The 20,131-nt window shown below is 35.9% G+C and overlaps 2 protein-coding genes across 3 annotated transcripts in view; one reads left to right on the forward strand and one right to left on the reverse strand.

Moving 5' to 3' along the window:
- Positions 1 to 4,657, forward strand: part of plekhh3 (pleckstrin homology, MyTH4 and FERM domain containing H3) — a 41,687-nt gene extending 37,030 nt beyond the window's left edge. Inside the window, exon 13 of the mRNA XM_084127749.1 lies at positions 1,887 to 4,657. Coding sequence (XP_083983875.1) covers positions 1,887 to 2,024 — 138 coding nt within the window. The 3' untranslated portion in view covers positions 2,025 to 4,657. The remainder of the gene's footprint in view (positions 1 to 1,886) is intronic.
- Positions 4,658 to 5,351: 694 nt separating this feature from the next.
- tubg1 (tubulin, gamma 1) lies at positions 5,352 to 19,468 on the reverse strand. Of its 2 annotated transcripts, XM_084127771.1 has the most exons (11): positions 19,094 to 19,468; positions 18,341 to 18,453; positions 15,705 to 15,872; positions 15,174 to 15,242; positions 13,572 to 13,651; positions 13,143 to 13,269; positions 10,788 to 10,874; positions 9,309 to 9,458; positions 8,616 to 8,768; positions 8,378 to 8,539; positions 5,352 to 6,548 (listed from the first exon to the last, which is right to left on the reverse strand). In XM_084127771.1, the coding sequence occupies exons 1-11, from the start codon at positions 19,140 to 19,142 to the stop codon at positions 6,351 to 6,353; spliced, it is 1,356 nt and encodes a 451-aa protein (XP_083983897.1). In that variant the 5' UTR covers positions 19,143 to 19,468; the 3' UTR covers positions 5,352 to 6,350. The 2 variants fall into 2 exon arrangements, with proteins under 2 accessions (XP_083983897.1, XP_083983898.1); XM_084127772.1 differs by lacking the exons at positions 5,352 to 6,548; positions 8,378 to 8,539; positions 8,616 to 8,768; positions 9,309 to 9,458 and adding an exon at positions 9,759 to 9,927 and having other exon boundaries at positions 19,094 to 19,258.
- Positions 19,469 to 20,131: the final 663 nt, after the last annotated feature.

Below are 20,131 nucleotides of genomic sequence, written 5' to 3' on the forward strand. Positions count from 1 at the left end.
TAGGCCTGTGAGGCGAGGCTACGGTTCGGTTCACGATGATATAATCTCCAGTTCAAGCACCTTATGTTGTGATTGATAGCCTATATTTACTTTATGTATTTAATCCAGGAATGAAAATATTAATGAATTAATGAAAAAAAAAAATATTAAAATTAAGATACAATTAATACAAAACGAAATTCGTTTTAAAGAAAGGCTTTGTGCTTTCTGTTTTGAGGTCTCTGTTAAAGTTTGAAAGTCTTAGTGCAGCTTTCAGAGCGCTCGCGTCCATAATGGAGAACTGTCAAGTAATATTGTTTTTTCCTCATAAATGCAAACACGAAAAATAAAAGACAAAAACTTTTTTAAAAAGACAAACCATAAATTTAGAAGAAAAAAAAAGAAGATGGATTTATAGCGTTTTGGGGGAAAAATGAATGGATTTATACCGTTTTGAAAATGTTATTTTTTTTTTACTTTGAATTGATCATCAACAATATTGTTGTTTGATTTAATAATCACTGTTGCAAGAAGTGCCTAGTTAAGTTTTTTTTTTTTTTTTTTTTTTTTTTGTAAGTGGAAAAAGTAGGGGCTGCCACAGATTCTGTTTAGTTAGCTCCTTTATTGTTTTTTTCTATAGCCTAGAATAATATAGGTCAAATGCAGCAAGTCAAAAGACCAACTGGACCTTCTTTGCCAGTTTGCTCACATTTCTTTGAAGGATGTCAAAAATATCGCCTGAATATCGATATCTAGATATTGGAAAAAAATATCGAGATATTCATTTTTGTCAATATCTCCCACCCCTACATGCAGAACACCATATATGTTATGAATCTTACACGAAATTCATCTTCATCACAATATAACTGATGGTAATGTAAAAAAGTGTATCAATGCAACCTGTTTTTAGCTTATATAACTAGCTCGTTAGCGAATCAAAAAATATATATATTTTAAATTTACCAATATCAATATGCTAGCTTGATAGTGAGTACTAAAATACATCTTATTTGTTTATATTCATAAGCAATTAGCGTTAGATTTTTTTATTACATGTGATTCTGACATGATGTCACTACATGCACTGTGCTCCTTCCTCTCTGCTTCTCTCAGGTAAATAATGCGTCTTCAGCTCAGCGGTTGGAGTCGCGCGTTCATGTGTTTTGGGGGCGTGGCTTTGGAAGGAGCCCAGAAGGGAGGGGGTGGAGTGAATGGAAATAATGAACTGTCTTTAAAACAGTCCTGAGAGGTCTACAGACACTCGATTTTTATACTTTCTTTTTCAGAGTACTTACATTTTAATTATGTATTGATATGTACATAAAGTTTAAACAAATTTGAAAAAGAAGTTTTTTAGACCATTCCTACCTACCCTGCCTTTAATACTTTTATTCATCAATGATGCATTGTGGTTTTCACAAAAATATTAAGCAGCACAACTGATTTCAACTCTGACAATAATCAGAAGTGTTTCTTGAGCATCAAATCATCATGTAAGAATGATTTCTGAAGGATCATGTGACACTGAAGACTGGAGTAATGATGCTGAAAATTCAAATTTGCATCACAGGAATAAATTATATTTTTAAATATATTAAAACAGAAAACAGCTATCTTAAAGTAAACTAATAAACTACTAATAGTACTAATAATAAAATACTAATAAACTAATAAATAGTAAAATAAATACAGCTTTGTGAGCATAAGAAACTTTTTTCAAAAAAGTCATACTAACCTAAAAACCATGTTAACCCAGGGTTAAGTGTAGTGTACAAACAAAGCCTTCTAGAGCACAACATTATACTAGTGTAAAGTGCATAGCAATGTCTGTAACACATTTTACAGTGGAAATTTACTAAAGTAATCTCTCTCTCTCTCTCTCCCTCCCTCTCTCTCTCTCTCAGCTGACTGAGATCATGCAACTGATGAATGCTTACTTCAGTGCCACCCGTCGCCAGCTAGGCAAAGATGACTGCATCTCCATAGAAACAAACCCTAAGCTCCACCCCTCCCTACTTGAGCTCCCCTCTCACCCGGTGTGAAGAGAGAACGACTGGCTTGCTTGCGCACACACACGCACACACTGACACTGACTCTGACTGATGTACACGTGCATATGCAGTCCTGGCTGATTGCTTCCCTGTGAGGAGCTTTGCAAAGAGGACGAACTCCGATGAGACTGAAAGGAGCAGATGCTGTGGAAATGGAAGAGGAGTGGATGGTGTCCAGGGAGCCACAAACAGGAGAGCAGGTTCAGTAACTCACTTGCTACACCGCCAGCCAAATCCAGAAAGGACACGGGGCCCCCAACGGCCCCTGCCACCTGGGAGCCCGCCAAATATCACCGAGAGGAAAATAATGTGACTTTAGAGATCAACTGTGCAAAAAAAAAATTTCTTAAGGATAATTTTAGTCTTGCTTTTTAGTATTTAAATGTTTAAACATCCTTAAAACAACATGAATATACTTTTACTTAATTTGAAAAATTAAATCAATTTAGTTTTACTTCAACTCATTAAATATTAAGACTCATCTTTAGACCATCTTTTCAAGGAATTTACCTCGAATTAAGTTCCATTTCTTATCTTGCTTCCCATGATAATTTAACTTGTTTTTAGGGATGTTCATATATTTTTTTGGGAAAACAAGACAAAAAATATTTTTATTTTATTTTATTTTTTTGCAGCAATGTCTTTGTATTGCACTACAGGAAGACTACACAAACATGCTGCCGTTGCACTCACACATACGCATTTGCTGCGCTTTAAACGTTCCTTTCGAGACTCCTGCCTGGCTCGCTGTTAAACTCATTCATCAAACCGTACATGACCTTGAAATGAAATCAGGTGGAAGTCACTTTCACACCGACCTTTATAACTGTCCATTACCGAACTGATGGTGGTGCATGTGTGCGTGAGAGACAGATTTGAATATTTTAAGCTGTAGAAACCAAAGGATCCTTAGCTCATCTGAATGATGCAAGTGTATTTGTGAAAAGCTTTGAGCCCGACCTGGTGCTGCTTGACTGTGCTGTTAGCTTACGATAACTCTGCACTGTTCGTCCTGTAGCCACAACAGCCTCAGATCTTTAGATCCGGTTAAAACCAACTACCTTAGACACCCCATTGCACCCTCGTACCTGTGAGGGTAAATTACATTTTGACATTTTAAAAAAAACATAGACACTTTTGGTTCAAACCAAGCTTCCCAGACCTCTCGAACACTGAAGACAGACAAAAAATCAACACTATTGATATGCAACATTATCATCCCATATTCTAAAGAAATTACATTTCCATTAAAAGGGATAGTTCATCCAAAAATGTTCATCTTTTTATCTTGCTGAACACAAAAGAAGATATTATTATTTTTATGTTTTGTTTTTTTTCATTTAATGAAAGTCAACGGTGTCCCAAACGACATTGTTTGGACCCCATTGAACTTCATTGTATGGACACAAAAAACAGACATTTTTCAGAATATCTTCATTTGTGTTTCACAGAAGAAAGTCATACAAGACAGGTTTGAAATGACACAAAAGTAAGTAAATGATGATAACCAAATTTGTCATTTTTGGGTGGACTATCCCTTTAAGCCTAACCTGTAGCCTCTGTCTGTTGTGCTATGTTATGAAGCCTTATGTCGGCTTTATGACGGCTCACTGTCTCCTTTTAATGTGTGTTAGTTTCTACTAGTTTTATTTATGGCTGTCTGTTGAATACATTGTGTGAAAGTGAGTTTTTTTTATTGTCCTTTTTACTTTTGTTTTATATATCTTTCATAAAGACCTGTATTTGTATTTTAGTGCTTGCATTGAAATAATTACAAAAGAGCTGATGACGTCATGGGTAAATTATGATGTCATAATGTTTATTTACTTTTTTGGTTATTTGTTGTTTATTTTTCCCCCGTCACGTGAGGTCTACGAATGACAAATAACTTGATAATAATCCGTTTATTTTTTAGATTTTTGAGATTTTGTCATAACCAAAAAATGAAGAGTCATTCGCCCTTTTAAAGTCACATGGACCAAATTTCTTGGGGTTGGGGTCTTTTTTTCCCTTCGAATGACTGCCAAACTATCACTGTAGCAATAAAACCTGCCCAGTTGTCCTGAGCATGAGCCCATTTTCAGTATGAGGCTTCAGGTTGCCTTTGGAGGAGCCACTAGTGCCTGTCAAACAGTCTGTACAATCTTTAATTCACTCGTACTCCATAATCAGGCTCAGTGTTTCTGTATTCAGAGTATTTTGGTTCTGCACTATCTTTGTTCTACAGTGGTTTTTCTGCCTGAATACAAATTTGAAAAAAAGGTTGCCAGCTACTTGAAGTTCAACGGTGGAGGGCAATCACGTCTTCAATGTTGTTTATATTGTTTAAAGAAGTTTATTTTGCCCAAACCATGTTCCTCCTACAGCCCCTTTGACGGCAGTAGTGGTTGTCACATATGCTTATCTTCTTTTCATGTCACTCTTTAGCTGCAGGCAGCTCTGACCCAATGTCATACATGTAACAAAACTTGACAAACTCTGATGCTTTGGTTTGTATGCTGCATGGTACCTTTATGTTACACGTGTAATTGTCAATTGCACTATTGTTTGTACAGCTAACTTAAATGTGCAATAATGCAAAATGATGAATACTGTATGTAATAAAAAGCAGCACCATTACATCACTTGAGTGTCTGTTATAATATTGGTGGGAATAAAATAACATATATTCACCTATCCTGCAGTGTTTAGCTCCAGTCCTAATTAAACACACCTGAACAGGCTAATCAAGTTCTTCAGGATTACTAGCAGCTTTTAATTGTGTCAGGGCACGTTGGAGCCAAACTTAAAGGGATAGTTCACCTAAAAATGAAAATTCTGTTATAATTTACTCAAATTGTTCCAAACCTGTAAGAATTTCTTTCTTATGCTAAACACAAAAGAAGATATGTTGAAGAATGTCAGAAACCAAACTGTTAATGGGCTCCATTGACTTTTTATTTCTTCTCTACATACAATGGAAGTCCATGGAGCCCATCAACTGGTTAACGGCATTCTTCAAAATAACTTTTATGTTCAGCGGAAGAAAGAAATTCGTACAGGTTTGGAACAATTTGAGGGTGAGTAAACAATGACAATTTTCATTTTTGGGTGAAATATCCCTTTAAGGAGCAAGATTGTATTCAGTATGTCCTTGATTCAGTTTCAGTATCCATCAGCTGGTTTGATAAAGAGATGAAGACCAGTTATTAGAGGTAATAGCTTCCATTTCTGAGCTATTTCATGTGTTTTAAGGCCAAATGACCCATGCCATCTGTTGTGAGTGATTCTGACCTGATTGCAGATGGTCTGTGAGAGTAATCGATACAAATGTAAATGTTCTTGTACAAAAACATTTATTCAATCTCATGAACTTCAAGTAAATGCATCAAGTCTGACAGCAAACTATATACACAGTATAATATTAATAAAAAGAACATGTGGTAACTGAGGAAAAGAAAGCACTGAGAAATGAATCTGGCATGAGAGTTTCATGTGAAGTTTCCATCACTTCCCAATACAATACAAAAAATAAAGGGAGAGAATAAATTATTCAAAAAAAGAAATGTGATATTTGTTGGGATTATGGTGTATGATTGAGTCTGCCAGACTTTGAGGTAACATCACTGATTGAATTGACTAGAAAAAGAACCCGATGAGGGTTCACTGATTGGACTGGAGTGAGGTACAGCACAACACTTGACTTACTGATCATCTCTCAAAACTCTGAGATAATCGCCTAGAGTAATCCATGACAATAAGACTGAGAGGAAAATTGATTCAATCACACAATCATAGTCTATCCCCTGAAAGCAAGCGCCTTTTGTCTAAAAGCATGCATGCGTGAACGTGAGGGAGTTAGATGGTGTATTCATAAGCTGCTTCTAGTCTGATCTTTTCTAAGAGGCTTAATCTTTCACACTCCCTCCTACGGTTACATTCATCTAAGACCACCCAGTCTTATCGGTGTAGACGTCCAACGTGTGTGTGGTCAGGGAAGTTTGTGTGCAGGCCACCTTGACATAGATTGATGTAGATTGTGTGCAGAAGAGTGCCGAGTGCAGTACAAAAATAGATTAAGACGGAGCCATAAATTCTCTGATCAAAGAAAGGAAATTGGGGAGAAAGAGAAAAGTTACAGCTCAGGATAGAGGCACCAAATTATGGTAGGCTCTGGAGGAACAGTATGACGAGCCATGAAAGATTTATCGACACCAGTCTTAAGAAGTGCATTCACTACTGAAATTCTGTTATTTGCTCCTGGAGTCATTGCGTATTTTCTAGGATGAGTTTAGAGGCTTTCTTTCTCTGCTCTTTAGGGAATGGGCGGAGGGGTTTTCACTGCTCTTGTGTGCCCCAGGAGATGTAGTCGGGACGCGTGGCGGCGCTGTACTCATCCACAAGCTGTTGAACCACCTCGCGAGAGTTATCCAGCTCGTCAAAGTTGTCCTTGAATATGTCCTCCTTCCTGAACTGCTCGAGGAAGGCCTCCCTCTTCCTCAGCTTATCATACTGACGACAGGTTCGCTCAAACAACTAGGAGTGAGGGAGAGGAGAACAGAGATTAGAAAGTCTGCCCACATTTTGAGCAATGAATTTCCATGACTTTTCCAGTTTTGTAGCCCATGTGAAAATGGATTTTGATGTTGAAATAGAATAGACAACATTTTTTAAATAATTCACAATTGCCAAGTGGATAAGCTTTCTCGCATTAATATTAGGCTACTATAGCAACATTTTGGTTAAGGACTGTCTGTTTCACAAAGTCGCATTTTGATGCCACCGTACTTTTGCCACATTAACCTACCAACTTCCCGCGTCATGAAGGACGCAGCTCTAATGAGTAGGCTAAAAGTTCAGGCTGTTCTAAATTACTATAAAATTCTGCATCTGTTAAACCCATGATGAGTGTGTTTTATAGTAAAGCAGACTTTAACTTTTGGTGGTGGTGGTACTTGTCTGTATTCATGGTAAAACAGCTGAAATTGTGTATCTAAATGTACATACATCTTTTTGTCTAAAACGTACATTTCATGGATATCGATGAGTCAATTTTTTTTTAAATATGTTGGCCTTGGCCTTTTTGTTTTTGGGAGTAATATTTTACAATGCTTTGCCATCTGTATTTGCTCAGCAGCTTGTAGTTTCTTGTAGGAGCGACAGGTTTGTATATGGTCCAAAAAATATGTGAATGGGCCACGTGTTTTTCTAGCTGGGGATAGTTAGTGCTACGTCATCATCCCCTTTCGCTACTTCAGACTCTTCGGTGATTAGCTGGCGCTGGCTCTGCTGGACATGGATTTTTTCAAACATTTTATAGCAACAGCACTCATGAACAGTCTTAGCTGATGAATTACTTGAGAGTTGAGCATAATCAGAAATGCTTATATTTGCTAGAGAATTTTCCAGCCCTGGATATCACAAGTTTAAAAATTCCCTGATATTTCCTAGTTTTCCATACACATGGAAACCCTGTTCAGTGGTGTTTTGTGATTCTGAGAGAGGAACTATGGGTTGATTGATTATAATAAAATAATAATAAAATATGAATACATTATAAATAAATCATTAAAATAAAAAGTCAATCGTTTTGCTACAAGTGAATATAGGCAACACAAAATGTAATTTACATAATGTACATTATTAAAGCTTTAGCAAATCTCAAAATATAAATTTCACAAAATGTAATATTTTGAGATTTGCTAAAGATTTAATAGTGTTATTAAACAGTGTTAGATAACTGTGAAAGTAAGGCCCTGTTTACACCTGGTATTAAGATGCATTTTGGTTGATCGGATCACAAGTAGACGAGGTGAACACATTCCCGTTTACACCTGGTGTTTTAATCCGTCTCTTTTGTCCAGTTTCAACCACTTCTGTCCTGATTTCTTTGAGGGAAGTGTCTATGTGCAGGTAAATTTATGGACTTATTCAAATCCTTCTGCTTTGTTTCTGCTTTGATAGCCACAAGACCACAGTGAACGAAGTGAATGCGTGTTATCAAACCAAACTTGGGTCTTCAGCCAAAAAGTTTAAATCCCATCTGGCTAGCGCGCTCCCCATTATGTTTACGCATTAGGACAGTAGGCGGAGAGCAGGCGGTCATTTGTGGCTGTTCGAAAGCATTTTCAACTACCTCTGGAAGTGGTTGAAAGTGGACAAGCTCAAATCTATTTAGACTCCATTTACACCTCTATTTAGTGCTGTCCACTTGTGATCCGATCGACCAAAATGAAAGAGTCCTCTTTCAAAAACACTGAAAAATCTTACTGATCCCAAACTTGTAAACGGTAGTGTACATCCAATACAGATTCATCCTGATAAACTATTTTTTGAGCAGTACATAAATGAAGGTCAGGGCTTACCGAAGAGATGCTGGTGTGATTAGCCATCATAAGTCCACTGACACGGTGAGCTGAGGGCAGGTAGGGAGATCTGCGGGACAGTGCCACCTGGATACTAGCTGGACCCCATGGGATGAAATTAGCTAACTTCCTCTCCCTGATTCTCTGCAGACTCTTATGGACCTGCAAGGACACATAAACATGAGGACAAGCACACCTAAGGCTCAGAATGTGCTGTGTTTATCCAGCAAGCTCACACCTGTGTGGGGTCCACCTCTCCCTGGATGATGTTGAGAATGGCAATGTAGCAATGAGTGGTCTGGCGGTCTCTGCCTGTGGACACCATGACATTCTTAGGCTGCAGGAGTCTCCTCATCACATCAAGAACTGTAGTCTTCCTCACACTTGCCACCTAAAAAGAAGAGAGAAAAAAATTACAGTATGATTTAAAGAGCATTCATTTTTAAGAAAAAATATTAAAACCAAGACAGACAGTGGACACAAAGTAAAAAGAATTAGATATTTAATCCTTTAATAATAATGAAAAGGACAGATGGACAAATAGAAAGAACAACAGATATAGATAGACAAACGACAGATAGACAGATGGACATAGATAAATAGATAGATAGATGAAAACAATGACAGACAGAACAATAGATGTATAGAATGACAGATTATATAGTTCCATGGAATTAAAAATGGGTCTTTAGCTTAGCAACATCCTAACATAAGACTACTGGAATAAACAGTGAGTTAAACAGAGCTGCCAATGAAGAGAGTTTCAAATCAGTCACTTATGAGGCTCCATTTTGGTTTGGATGTTGCCTAAGGAGGTAGTTGCATATATAGACAGAAGCTTACAGGACTAGACTTTAGAACAGAGCTACAAAGCTTATTTGCATTTTCTGCAAAGGATCTTTATGCATAGTCAGATGTTTGAACAACTTACGGATTGATCGGTGGTCAGTGGTGTGTATCCAGTCATGAGGAAGTGGAGGCGGGGAGTGGGGATGAGTGACGCAATGAGACCAATCAGATCATTGTTCATATATCCAGGGTAACGGAGGGTTGTTGTGCTTGCTGACATTATGGTGGACACCTGTTAAGAAGAGGAACACTTGTCTTTTGACAGTCTAGGTGAATGGGTGACAACAAGAATGTGAAAAAAATCAGTCACGTTTTAATTTTATATTGTGTCATCTTAATTATTTGGGTGTGCTAATGGTACATTTGAAACCTGTAGTGTATGTAAACGCAGACAGTGTTTAAGAACACAATAGCCTGGACTGGTGAAACAGGTTTTCTTATAGCACAGAAATCTATGCACTGTACTGTGAAAGTTGAAGTTCACCATATGACACATTTCAATTAGAGCCGATAAAGACAGTGATGGATGAGTCGACAAAATGAACTATTCACCATGGAGCAGAGTGCTGTAAGAATGGGCGTATAAGAGCAAAGCGTAGATAAGCTCTGACCGGGATGTCACTGGTTATTTATGACAGCATGTCAGGCTGCTGATTACAACTTTCAGAACAGGTAACTCCCCATGTTGCTTCCTCCTGAAACTGTGCCATTTCAAATTTTGTCGTTTAGCTTATTCACTTTCTTGACAGCTGCGTATATATATTTACCAAACTCATGCTTTCATTTGTCTCGTTACCTAATAAACCCTTGGCGGTTTCACAGTTAGGTTGTTTTTCTGATGTTCTGATGTTTCTGTTGTCTGAATTTTGAAAATGCATATCTTATCGTAGGAGAGCTGCCAGCGCCCAACTGTGATTAATATATGAGGAGTGACTCTACTGTCACAAATTGAACCACACCAGGCCAGTCCCTCTCTGCTGCAGGGAAGGGCTTTAAAATGAAAAGGACACTAATAATTAATTGACAGAATGGCATCATGTTGGGGACGGTTTATTTGATTGACAGAATGGGTTCATGTTGGGGAAGGTTTAAAAATGTTTAGGATCAATGTCAGTGAGTTCATCAATGATGCTTAAAGGGGTCATATGATGCTTTTTAATGTTTTCCTTTTCCCTTAGTGTGTAATGCATCTGTTTGTGCATGCATACGATCTGGAAAGTTACAAAGCTCATCCAATCTGGGAAGATACAAGTTATCCTCTAGTTTTCCCCTAACGTTATATTCTAAGAGTGTTTGACAGAGAACAGAGGAGGAGGATAATAGCGTTGTCATGAAATGATTTAATATGTATTTGTTTTAAATAAAATATTGTTAAATGCTCGAAACGAATAACGGAAAGTGGCATGTTTAAAACATTCACGTCTTCTCAGGTCCATGCGATAAACATCCATAATTGCCAACTTCAGAAAGCAAAACTGTTCTGAGATTTACTGTACAAGTTTATCAGTGGTTGTGTCCTCCTAAAAGAGAGATCAGATAAAGGATTTCTTTTAAAACTCACCAGTTGGTTGATCTGAGAGAACGAGGGGTTCTGAATGTGCAGCCGGTCTGTGGCGATTCTGTTCAAAGCCGTGTTGTCCAGCACTACCTGAAAGACACATGGAGAGAGAATGAAAAGGAAAGAGATAACTATGTCAGGACTGTGTGTTAGAGGTGTTCTTGGGTCTATAACGTTGTTATGGAATTATTTAGTATGTATTCGTTTCAAACAATAAAATATTGTTAAACGCTAAAAACAAATAATGGAAACCAAGTTGGCATTTGTTAAAAACAATTCAGGTCTTCCTGGGTAAAAACATTTATTTTAAATGATCTGAGACCCAAGTGGAGCTGGGAGGACCTACTATTGTGCTATTACTGGATTTGTATCGAAGTAGAAAACAGGATGCAAAAATGTAATTCAAACTAGAAAAGAGAGACAACTCAACACTCAACTGGAAGAGCATGACACTAACAACCGTGTATTGCCAGAAAACACACAAACAAACATAAGGTATACCTTAAAAACACTGCAAGTCTCTTTAAATTAAGGAAATTCATATAACTGCTGTAAGAGTTTAATCTAAAATTACCATTTCACTTGCAGTCAGTGTAGAACAATGTCAATATTATTTTTACCATAGTATTTAATCAATATTTTTATATAAAGTCATCTGAAAACAATGTGGTGAATATGTTATGCTGTATGATCAAAACCCGTAAGACTTTCGTTGATCTTCAGAACACAAATGTTGATCTTTTTAATGAAATTTGAGAGCTTTCTCCATTGACGAATACACAACTACCACTTTCAAGCCCCAGAAAGGTACTAAAGACATCAAAAAAAGTAATCCATGTTACTCCAGTGGTTTAACCTCAATTTTATGACACGACGCGAGTGTTTTGTTTGTGCAAATGTTTTTTTTTTTATTATACCACTTTATGTACAAAATATGAATCTCCAACACACGTTCAGAAGAGCACCACGACGCATGCTTTTAATATGTGATTAATATTTAAATTTTTGGGTGAACTGATGCTTTAAGTGTTTTTTTTTGCAAAACTTGTTGAGTACTACTGTAATTCAACTTACAGTAGTTCAAATTTCAGCTAATGAACAGAGCAAACCGGTTCTCAAAATAAAATGTCCCTAGTTTGTATTCCATTTACACAATACTTACGCAACATTTTTTGTACAGAAAGGATCACTGCATATTTTGTAGTTCGACTAGAGAATGTTTTCCTCTTAGGAGTAAAAGGGATAGTTCCCTTTATGACCTTTACAAAGTTTTCGAGGCCTGAATGTTTTAGTGAAATGGACTTCCAAAAAAGGGACAGAAATCTCACCAGGTGAGTAAAAATGTCTTAAATTGCATTCTAAAGGTGAAAAAAAGTCTTATGGGTTTAGCAGTGAATAAATTACATTTCTGTCATCAAAATAATTTCATTTTGGGGTGAACTATCCTTTTAATTAAAAGTGAAGCTGGCATTATTAACATATCAGACTTGGAGTTAAGTCTAGATCTGTATTCTCATCAAAGAAAGACAGAAAATCATCTACCTCTATTAACCTTCTCATCTTTTGTGCTGACTCTCTGATCTGACATTATTATATAAGCCAGAGAAGAGAATGAAGCTAGCAGACAGCTGCAAGAAATACAATATGCATTAAACAGAACTTACCCTGTACTAATGACATTTGCTCCACTAAAACTCAATCTATTCTGAATCGCAGCCCTTACACATGAATATTTGCTGGTGATATGAATAATGATGTATTTTGCTGGGGTGATCAAACCTATCAATTCCTTTAAAAATCAAATAAGGATATATGTAATTATTGGCCCCTCAGAGAGTCAACAGGATGTGTTGTTTGTCGAATAAATATCTGCTTAATCATGTGCTGATGGTTATCAGTCAGAAACCAGTAATTGTTGACACATCTATAAACTTCCATTCCACATGTACAGATATGACATAGCTTGGTCCATGTTAATAAGGAGGAAATAGAAGGAGAGATGTGGATAGTCACATAAGACTATCCTCCTTTTCTCCACCTGCTGGTGTTTGGGGAATGAAAGCAGGAGAGAAAGAAAGAAGGTCTGTTTGGGGAGGTGGATTGTGTAACTGTGAGGAAATGTGCAGTTAGAGTAGCAGGCTGTATATGAGAAGGGCTCTGTTTCAAAAAGAAAGATTCATTTAAGATCTACAACCTAGGAGTGTGTGTGTGCGTGTGTGTGTGTGTGTGTGTGTGTGTGTGTGTGTGTGTGTGTGTGTGTGTGTGTGTGAAACACCTCCTGCCAAATTCTAGGCCAGCTAAAAAGGTTAGCAGACAGTGCGTGTGTGTGTGTGCGCGCGCATGTGTTCATTCACTCACCACACAATCTGCATTCTGGGTCAGTCTCTTCAGTGTCAGAAGAGAATTATACGGCTGTACGACAACATCACTCATCTCATCCTGGTTAGGAAAGACCGAGTAGGTCTGAACTAGTTTTTTAGGATACCTAAAAAAACAGAAAATAGCTGAAAGTTTAAGGCACAAGAACACGTGCCCTTGAGGTTGCACACGCAATGGTATTAAACACATCCCTAAAGAGGTAATTACACCCGGTGATGGCTGCTGCCTGCATCTCCCTCTAATTACACTGACTGCCACCCAAACGCTTCAGGACTGCAAGTCTAGACGAACAATGCGAAGGGTGTGGATTTACACTTCAGGAGAGGGAGTGTAGACTGCAAAAATCAGTCAGAGCAGGGGGACACAAAGTCCTCTTGAGACCTATATCAATGAATTGTGTTTTCTCACCTGTCGTTCAGTCGCTCCAGTAGGTAAGATCCCAGACCAGATCCTGTTCCCCCGGCAATAGAGTGGCAAAGCACAAACCCCTAAAAACACAAAAACAGAATGCTAAAAATATACACAAAATACATGTATATGACTATGGCGCTTTAGGTGCCATCCAAACCCAGAAAGAATAGTTAAAGTTGTGCTGCCCACTATCTAGTGTCAGTTTATCAAGTAGGAATATTTACCCTACAATAACTTTTTACCATACTAGAATTAGAACCATACTAGGGGCATTTTAGCCTTTACGAGGGCATTTTCTTTTACACCAAATTAAAACAGCATTTACAGTACTGTTCAAAAGTTTGGGCCAGTCATTTTTTTTAAATAAAGTTGATAAATGGTGAAAGTAAAGACATTTTATAATGTTTTATAATGCTGTTCATTTGACCTTTCTATTCATTAAATAATCCTAAAAGAGAATCATGGTTACCACCAAAATATTAAGCAGCATAACTTTTTTTTTTTACATTGATAATGACAAGAAATGTTTCTTGAGCAGCAAATCATCGTATTATAATGACTTCTGAAGGATCATGTGATACTGAAGACTGGAGTAATGATGCTGAAAATTCAGCTTTAACATCTCTGGAATAAATTATATATATATATATATATATATATATATATATATATAAAAAAGTTTTTAAACATATTTTAAATTGCAATATTATTACACACTATTACTGTTTTTAAATTATTGCATTTAAAAAGATGAACATGGTGAGCTTCTTAAAAAAAAAGAATAAAAAAAGAAAGAATTAAAAACCTGACCACAAACTTTTGAACAGTAGTAAGTCAAATAATTTAACATAATTTTTAATTAATTTAAATTAATTAAGCTATGCTGCACACACGTGCATGCAACTAACTGACTTTTAACATCATTCTCCAAACCACTCCCTAACCTCCACTTACATTCAAGTTACACACACGCACACACCAGTAATTGTGGGTAATAAAGTGAACGACACAGATTACGCAGGGAGGCCCGAGTCTGTTGTTTAATGGGAGGAACATCTGTATCTTGTATATTAAGAGTGCAAAATAAGGCATAACAATAGTACTTTTGTTTAACTCTCTATGACTTTCACATACATACATACACATATATATATATATATATATATATGTAGACTTATTTATACATAGTTCTATGTAATATAGCAATATAAACAAGAGTAGACAGAGCACTGTAAAAAGGGGTAGAGGAGAGAAAAAAGGGATGAAAAAAAATGAAAGTACGTCAAATGGTACGTCACTTTACCATCTGGAGATCATTAGAAAGCGTTTTACTTTGTTTCAAAATATAATCTGTGTAAAAGCCCAAATATTCCCAAAGTCAGAGAAAACAGTATTAATGAATGACAGAATAAAAGGGTAAAAACCAACCCATTCATACTACATCATTACTTTCAACATTTACTTTAAGCTACTTTTTCAGCATTTATTTCTACACTAACTACATTTGAAATTGTATGTTAAATCACCCAATCACTGAAAAAAACCTCTGAAAAAAAAAAAGGCTACTGTACTGAAGCGTAAAGTAAATGAGAGTCATACCTCGAGACTGTCACTGCCATCTGCCTCTCTGTCAATGATGTCAAAGATGTCCTCGTGGATTTTTTCTCCCTGAAATGAACAAATATGTTGACAACATTTTAATTATAAGACAAAACCTAAAAAAAAGTTGTCAAACATGACAGTTTTACTGTTTTAGCTTGTCCAGTATTTATGGGTAGTTGATATAATTTTGCCAAACAGTGACAGCTGTGCAATCATGTTAGTATCCGTTTAAAAATTAAATTGGCCCACTGTCCTGCAGAGTTTAGCTCCAACTTGTCTTCTGGTATGCCTAGTGAGACCTTGATTAGCTGGTTCAGGCGTGTTTAATTGGGGTTGGAGCTGAACTTTGGAGGACAGTGGCCCTCCAGGAGCATGACTGGACACCCCTACACATGTGAACAGCAAATAAAGTGGTTAAACATAGTGAAAAAGAAATGATAACCAGTTATAGAACCTAAAATGTAACATAAGTTTAATCTAAAATCTTGATAAAGAAAAAAAATAATCTGATGCCTAACATGACTGTACCTGAGAGAAGCCACTGGCCCAGTTGTTACCAGCTCCACCGCCATGTTCCGACAGGTAGATGTTCTCCGGGTTGTACAGGTTGGCGTAGGGGGAGTTCAGGATGGTGTGGATGACACGGGGCTCCAGGTCCAACAGCACAGCACGAGGAATGTAGTGCTCATCATCCGCCTGAAGGGGTTGAAACAATAGAAAAAGGATCAATGGAAATTGCATTTTCCATAAGTGCTTCTCAATACTCGTTACAAGGAAAAGACGATGCACAATTTAAGAAATGAGAAGCAGCTCAGGTCTACTCAAGATGCTTGTTGCTGTTGCTTTACACGAGTGGTCGACCACTATATTGATGCTGACATATTGGCCGATATTTGGCATCTTTTTATTATCAGCATCAACCAATAATTTATCTAGCAGATAAATGTCATCAGAAGAACTTTTATTTTGACCGCGCTGAGAAAGTGAGCTTATTATTCAAAGGAACGGTGAATAATAACTCTTTCTTATTGGAACCCTTTATTAAATGGTAAAGTGATTTGCTGGCATAAAGCATGGTTGTTACTACAGAAGTTTTACATTACAAATAAGGTTAAAGAAATATCTTTTAAACTCATTCACCAATTTTATCCAGATAATCATCATTTACAATTAAAAAACAAAAACAAATTTAAACTGTACGTTTATTTTGGCATTATACTTGTTCTATTATATTGTGGTGTAAGGTACAGAAATATTCAGTGTTCAAGACCTGTCTCTCTCTTACAGGAAAATGTTCTCTTTGGTTTCACGGATTATCCTGAAGATGAAGAAAAATGCTTTTATTTAATTAATTAATTTATACTTAAAAAAATATATATAATAATAATAATTATATTCATAAATATAAGTTTACTAATCAGAAACCCAATTTTATTATTTTGTTGACTATAGTAATGTATGTAAACAGTATTAGAGACTCTTTGAATAAGAAAGTTGTCAAAAAATCTGTGAGCTTTACAAAATATTTATTTGATATCTTTATACCCGTATGTACCTTTATTCTGATCTTTGTTATTATCTCCCTTGTCACACTATTCTTTTCTTCTTTATATAATTCCCTTTCTCTTTACATTTTTTGTGTTGTATGCATAATGTTTAATACTTGCATTTGTATAAAATGTATGTTGCTTGAATAAAATAAATAAATAATAATAATAGAAAGGCAAATGCAATAATACTTTCTCATATAATGTCATCATTCAGCAAATTCACATTTATATTTTTTAAACAAGTCTTTGAATATGTAATAAATATCTAATTCCACCAGCCACACAAACTTTAGTGAATTCAGCTCAAAGTGTGCATTTCTACCTAAAATGTATAAAAATGTATGGCCAGACTGCAGCTGATGTTTTTTACAGTTTCTTCCAAAACCAAGATGCTATCTATTCTAAAGTATAAATCTGTTTATTTTACAGGTTAATTTTACATTACGTTCAAATATTTTGTTTTCATATTGATTCATTTTCAAGTTATGTTTCTAATTTAATAAATAATATGTAAAAATAAATATTAATTTAATTGCAGCTTGTCTTATTTTCTAAAGATCTTCAGCATCACCATAAAAATGGCAGTAATACAGAGGAAATTACTATAATACTGTGACTCACACAATCTGTGAATCAGTGACAATTCACATCAGAAGAGCTGTAACATCAAAAGCCTTTTAAGATTTCACCGCAGTTTCACTGAAATACCTCATTTAGGTCTTTAATTAGAATAATCTCTTAATCTGACGAATGGAACTAGGAGCTGTGCCGTTTATTTCAAATTAGTTGTCCATCAGATGGTGAAAAGGCCTCCACATGAAACAATGTTGACTTATGACAACTGAAAACGTAGAAACATGGCTCCATCTACTGGTAAATTATGTGAACAATGTTGACGGGATATTTCACCCAAAAATGAAAATTCTGTCATAATTTACTCACCCTCAAGTTGTTCCAAGCCAGTATGAGTTTTTTTTAACAAAAAAAAAAGATATGTTGAAGATTGTCGGTAGCCGAACAGTTGCTATAAAATACTATAGAAGTCAGTGGGGCACATCAACCGTCTGGTTACCGACATTCTTCATAATATCTTCTTTTGTGTTCAGCAGAAGAAAGAAACTCATACAGGTTTGGAAAAACTTGAGGGTGAGTAAATAATGACAGAATTTTCATTTTTGGGTGAAATATCCCTTTAAGTTATTTACATTCATATATTTTTATAATTTTTTATATTATTTTAGTCATTACTTAGCACATTATTTAAATACTATTTTATTGTTATTTATTATTTAATAAATATATTTATTATTTAATATTGTATATTTGGTTTTAAATGTTACTTGTTTTGTGTACAATGCTTCTGCAATGTAAAACACAATCATGCCAATAAAAATAAAAATCGTCCACACTGGCCAAAATGGCCCAGCCAGAAGCCAATGTTAAGGTCACAATCAGTATGTTGGTTGATGCCATGATGTGCAATAGCAACTCCATGATTTATATATAATGATAAATAAAATGTAGACTTTAAAGCAGCATTCTTGATATGATGTGGTTGTGGCTGATGATTGGCACGCTCTGAATGCATCATCAGTCTGTATTTGTGTAACTTACCTGATAGAAAAACACATCTTTCCGGTCAGTGCCCTCAGTGGCGAACTCCTCTACGATGCCCTCTGGGCTGATGCCATGCTCAGCACAAAGCTGCTTCCAAAACTCAAAACCAACTGCACAGAGATAATAAAGACACGATTCAATTTAGTCCATTAAAAACAGGATGCAAGCTTCGTCATATGCCATTATATATTGCTGATTGAATATTAATAATGTAATGGCTATTGCATCACATATTTGTTAGAAGTTACAGCAAAACTTGCAAAATCAAATGATCAAAATCAATGATCATTTGCTGACCAAGTCTGACACCTCTGATTGCATGAACCCCATCTTTCTCAGAGTAAAAGGATAACACAATGTAAATATCTCTAGCTAAAACTATCAAACGTGACGGTAAACAATAAAAAGCAACGTTTCTAATTATGTGCACACGAAAACACAGTAGCTGGCCAGGTTAACGTTAGTTACACTACAATGTTATGTTATCTCCAACTGACAGCATGAAGTATGTATCATTATTGATTAGCAAACAAAAACAAAGAGAGGTCATTAATTAAAGAGTTCTTGGTTTCTTGCAAATGGATATACACTATAAAGCCCCTGGTCATATTAAATGTATGTAACGTTATTAATTGTGTCATTTTACAGCTGCCCAGACTGATAGCTAAGTTAGCTAGCTAGCCTAACTGTTTATGTAGAGAAGATGGCAATCTTATTAGCAAACAGAACGTAATAAAGCGAATGTCTCACTCTGATTCCCGCACTGCCCGAGCTGCAGGGTGATGATTTCTCGAGGCATGCTATCCTGCTATTTCAGCTGTAAAATCACTAAAGGATAGAGATGTGCTGCTGTCAGTCAATCACAATCCCTGTGCGTGTTCCCGCTCCAACAGCAACGGCCTAACGGAGGAGCGGTGCGCATGCGCAGACTCCGGCCACGCTAACGTTACACTTTCACTCTGTGAAGGCCAGCAAACGTGAACGGATCAATATTTGTTAAAATGTACCAAAAGAACTCTTTATCGAAAAGAGCGAAAAGTAGATATGAGATATACACAGAAAACAGAAAGAACAGACGTAGAGAGCATAACCAACGTAACGCATGACGTAGTACGCGTTTACATTAAACAACATCAAGGCTGCGCGTCAGTTGCGCAAACAGATGGAAATGTGCCTGTCCAGGCCAGGTTTACATTTTAATTTTCCTCTCGCCTAGTAACAAATATTCACAAAGAAAAACTAATTAATTTATTTCCCTAATTTACTTGCAAAATTATTGTGCAATAAAAGGTTTTACTTTTTGATGACAAGGACTCCCAAATATGACGATCTCACTAGTGAAACGCTTCCTATTATTTATTAAGAGACCCATTTATACTGTGTGACAAATTTTCTTAAATGTTGTTTCTAATATTAAATAATTGGCTTTTATATTATCAGTGTACTAAAACCAAAATAGATTATTAAAATATTGTTTGGAGAATGGAGAATGACACTTTTGACACTCTAGAGTAGACTATATTTGAATAAACATCTAAATAACAAACAAATAATAATTATAAAAGTTATTTTGGGTTTTGTTTCTTACTGTGTTAAACCATACTATAAAATAATGTACAATATAAAGTGTTGTTTCTAAAAACTAAATAATTGGCTTTTGCTGTATATTATCATTGTACTCAAACCAATATAAATTGTTCAATATTATTATTTTGGGGGAGAATGATAACTTTTCTCTAATATAAGATGTATACATCTTCAAAATATATATTTTTTTATATAAAATAT

Source organism: Abramis brama (genome assembly GCF_963993115.1).
Source record: "Abramis brama genome assembly, chromosome: 1".
Taxonomy (NCBI): domain Eukaryota; kingdom Metazoa; phylum Chordata; class Actinopteri; order Cypriniformes; family Leuciscidae; genus Abramis; species Abramis brama.

Coding starts and splice junctions, on each gene's coding strand:
- tubg1 (XM_084127771.1), bottom strand. CDS start 19,142: ATGCCTCGAGAAATCATCACCCTGCAGCTCGGGCAGTGCGGGAATCAG. Junction 15,243..15,704: donor GGGCCAGTGGCTTCTCTCAG/GTACAGTCATGT, acceptor TGTTCATTTCAG/GGAGAAAAAATCCACGAGGA. Junction 13,270..13,571: donor CTGGAGCGACTGAACGACAG/GTGAGAAAACAC, acceptor CTGTTTTTTTAG/GTATCCTAAAAAACTAGTTC.